Here is a 3,626-nt window from a genome sequence, read left to right on the forward strand (position 1 = left end):
AGACATTTCTTTATCCATTTTGTGTTAACTAATGGCCTGTGTGATAAAATGCTACATTTTAATCATCTTTTTATTTTATTTTTTATCGATTAAAAGAATCAGTTGGCTCCTTTTACTAACGGCTGTCAGTTAACCTAACGTTAACTCTGGAGCGTTGTACGTTAATGACCGTTACCATGCACACACCAAACACCAAACACCAAAACCGTCCCACAAGAGTTCATTTTATCTTACTTTAAAAACATACTCGTACCAAAATAAACCGTCGATTTCACAGTGTCTCTTTGTTTGGTCTGTTTCTAATGTTTTTTTCTTACCAAAGGAGCAACGTGAAGCCCGGTCAGGAATGCAACCGGAACCTTTCTTGCTACCAGAGGGTTTAGCCGGTGCGTTTAGTTGACAGTACCAGAGACGGACCAACGGTAGAAACAAATCCGACTGTCAGTGATTCTTAACGATAACGGATTAAAAATAAATAACTCGCTGCTAAAACACTTGACAAATATATAGCTACAGCAGGCAGCCGTTCTCGGTTCGCTTTTACCGTTTTTCAGACGGATCGACGGCGCACATCGTCTCTGACGGTAACGCTAACGTTATAAACAATAATAACAATGGCTTCTGGGTCGCCGTCGTCCTCTCCGGACACTGCGACGGGCTCAGGTACGGACCCAGCCCGGCCCGACACAGGGGAGCCCCTCGGTGGAGCAGGCTCAGACTCGGACTCGGACCTAGGTTTGGGTAAATTTGACTGCAGCGCCATGGAAATGGGGGACCGGCTGGAGGGAGACGAGCTGGAACGGGAGTTTGAGTCTGCAGCAGACCGCATACGGGATCTGGTTCAGACTGCCAGCAGGGACCAGCTGCTGTACCTGTATGCACGCTATAAACAGGTGAGCGCGGATTACATGGCACCCTGGTTGCGTAGGCTAAAATGAACCCCTGAAATACTAGCACCATGTGTCTTTAGAGTCTAACCACATACATTAAAAACATCCCTGTGTAATCACTGACGTTTGACAGATGGGGTAGGCCCAGAATATCTCTGTGTCATTAGTTCAGGACAGCACTGGATCACCTGAATAATCCGGATTTTGTTTTTCAGGCCAAAGTGGGAAAGTGCAATACACCAAAGCCTGGCTTCTTTGACTTTGAAGGACAGAGGAAATGGTATGTAGTGTAGCACTGGAATCCATTTTCAATGAATGGGTTTGTATGTGTTGTTATGTTTTTGCTTACAGTGTTACAGGCTTGCATGAATGAATTGGGCAATCTTGGATTGAGTATATGTGTGTGTAAGAGAGCACGTGTGTTAATGTGCAACTATAAGGATTGTTTTCTGCTTCAAACTAAACTACTTGTCCTTCTGAAACCATCTGTCCCCCACAAAACCAGAAACTAATTATACATTATAAATTGAATTGCAGCTAACAGGACCTTAAAATCAGTTTTCTGTCTGAATGGCAGTTTATATTAAAATGTCTGATTAAGCCTGCTATATTAATGCTTTTTTCACACTGAAAGACTTTTTAAAACTTAAAAAAAAAACATGTAAAATCGCACATCTCCAGTTTAAAACTGTAGGTTATGATTGTGGTGACAATTATATCATTACAGGCAAGCCTGGAAGCAGCTTGGAGACATGGAGGCGGAGCAGGCAATGCAGGAGTACATTTCCTGTGTCAATGTGTTAGACCCTGAAGGCAGCACGAAGGTACTGAGAACCATTTCTGATAAGCTGATTCCCAACACTGATCTTGAATGTTAACTACTGTACATAGCATGTAACTATACTGTACAACTTTGTATAATTCTGAATAATAATATAGTGGATTCCAAAATAAGTATTGAATATATGTCTATATATGTGATAAACATATATGGACAGGACATTATAGGAACAGGGAGGATTATTAAAACCCTTGTAAGTGAATAATGTAAACAACACAGATGGTAAACAAGTTGCAGACATGGTTATTTTATCCTGCTTAAACGTTGGTGTCAGTTGAGTTCGTCACATGTGATGATACTGAACTGAAGGTCAAATTCATCCAGACAGAGAATATTGTCTGAAAGCTCCTACAATTGTTCTGTAAATCATACAATGCCAACAGGATAACAACATTAAGCTAAAAGCTAAATCCCACCCACCGGACTCTATGTGTTTACTAAAACGAGCCTTTAGAGGTATTTCAAATAAACAGTAGTAGTATTTGACTCCGCTCTGCTCCATGGTAAGATAAACAGGACGACAAATATAGAAACAGCCAATGTCATTGCTGCCCTTCTCAGATGCAGTGCGGTGTTTAGCCAGTAGAGGTCAGTGTCACAGTGTCGTTTTGTCCCAGGTCTTTTTAGTGACTCTTTATTCTGTACATGAAGCATGAAAAATACATGAGAAGATTATGTTGTCTTCCTCAATAGCTGACATTTTGGAGTATGAATAATGCAAAAAAAACTGTCATGTGCCTGTGTGTCTGGTCACCTTAGAGAGGCTGTTTACATCTCAGCCTCTGTCTTGTCATTTGACTGTGTCAGGGGAGTTGTGTTGCCATGGGCAGGCTGTCCTTTGGGATGGCAGCAGAAGCTTTCAGTTACAACAACAACTTTGTACCTTCTGCTAATTTGGGAAGAGTATGATTTTCGGAAAACTGAGAAACAATTTGTCATGTGTGATGTTCACATCAAAATGTGTGCTGCGAAACAAATATGATAGTAAATATTGAGCAAAGCAGTAGTAGTTTTGCTGAGCATTGATATAAACTGTTTATACTGTAAATAGTCAGTTTTTGAAGGCAGCATTTTCAAAGGATAATCTAAAACTAATGACAGTGAAGATAATAGCAGCACAGTAACTGAGCGCCAGTCTCATAGTGTAGTTATGGGTGCATTTAGAAGAAGAAGAAGAAAAAATACTTTATTATCCCCTACGGGGAAATTGTTTTTTTTCACCATCCTGTTTTTTTATACACACACACACAAGGCTGAAATGCACACGGTGGACAGCAAGGGGAGAGATGGTGGAGTGACGGGGCTGCCGGTTACCAGCGCCTCAATTGAGCAAGGTTTTGGGGTTAGGTTGCTTGCCTCAAGGGCACCTCGGCAGTGCACAGGAGGTGAAACTGGCAACCTCTCCAGCTACCAGTCACACTCCCATATTTTGTAGTCTGTGGGACTTGAACCAGCGACCCTCCGGTTCCCAAGCCAAGTCCCTACAGACTGAGCTACTGCCACCCCATTTAGCGCTTCAAGTCTGATTTCTTTACATATTGAGGGTCAAACAGTAATCTCAAACTGAGAATGTTACTATTAGGCTAGCAATAAGGAAAATATTTTCTGAATTTAATCTGCATTGTTTTGGAAAAGACTGCACTGTCCGAGTTTGTGGAATTTGCGTTAGTCAATAAAACCGGATAAAGTTTGATGGTTTGAATCTCGTGTTAATTTGATATTTAAGATCAAAATGATTACTTTAAGGAAACTAAGGCTGTCATCGTGTTGCCACCAGTAACCACCAAAACATGTTGTTTTCCAGAAAGTAATGAGTTTTTGATGTTTAAAGTATAAATGTAGAAAAAATACAGCTGGTCCCAGGTGTTGCGGATCACTAAAACGGAACGTGTCAC

The 3,626-nt window shown here is 41.2% G+C and overlaps 1 protein-coding gene across 1 annotated transcript in view; it reads left to right on the forward strand.

The window, feature by feature from the left end:
* The first annotated feature begins 614 nt into the window (after positions 1–614).
* The window catches only part of acbd6 (acyl-CoA binding domain containing 6), a 33,057-nt gene continuing 30,045 nt past the window's right edge, over positions 615–3,626 (forward strand). Inside the window, exons 1-3 of the mRNA XM_035653746.1 lie at positions 615–893; positions 1,106–1,170; positions 1,618–1,714. Of these exons, the coding sequence (XP_035509639.1) occupies positions 615–893; positions 1,106–1,170; positions 1,618–1,714 (441 nt within the window). The remainder of the gene's footprint in view (positions 894–1,105; positions 1,171–1,617; positions 1,715–3,626) is intronic.

The sequence above is a fragment of the Morone saxatilis genome, unplaced genomic scaffold, assembly GCF_004916995.1.
Source record: "Morone saxatilis isolate NCDOM2014 unplaced genomic scaffold, NCSU_SB_2.0 Contig12, whole genome shotgun sequence".
NCBI lineage: Eukaryota > Metazoa > Chordata > Actinopteri > Moronidae > Morone > Morone saxatilis.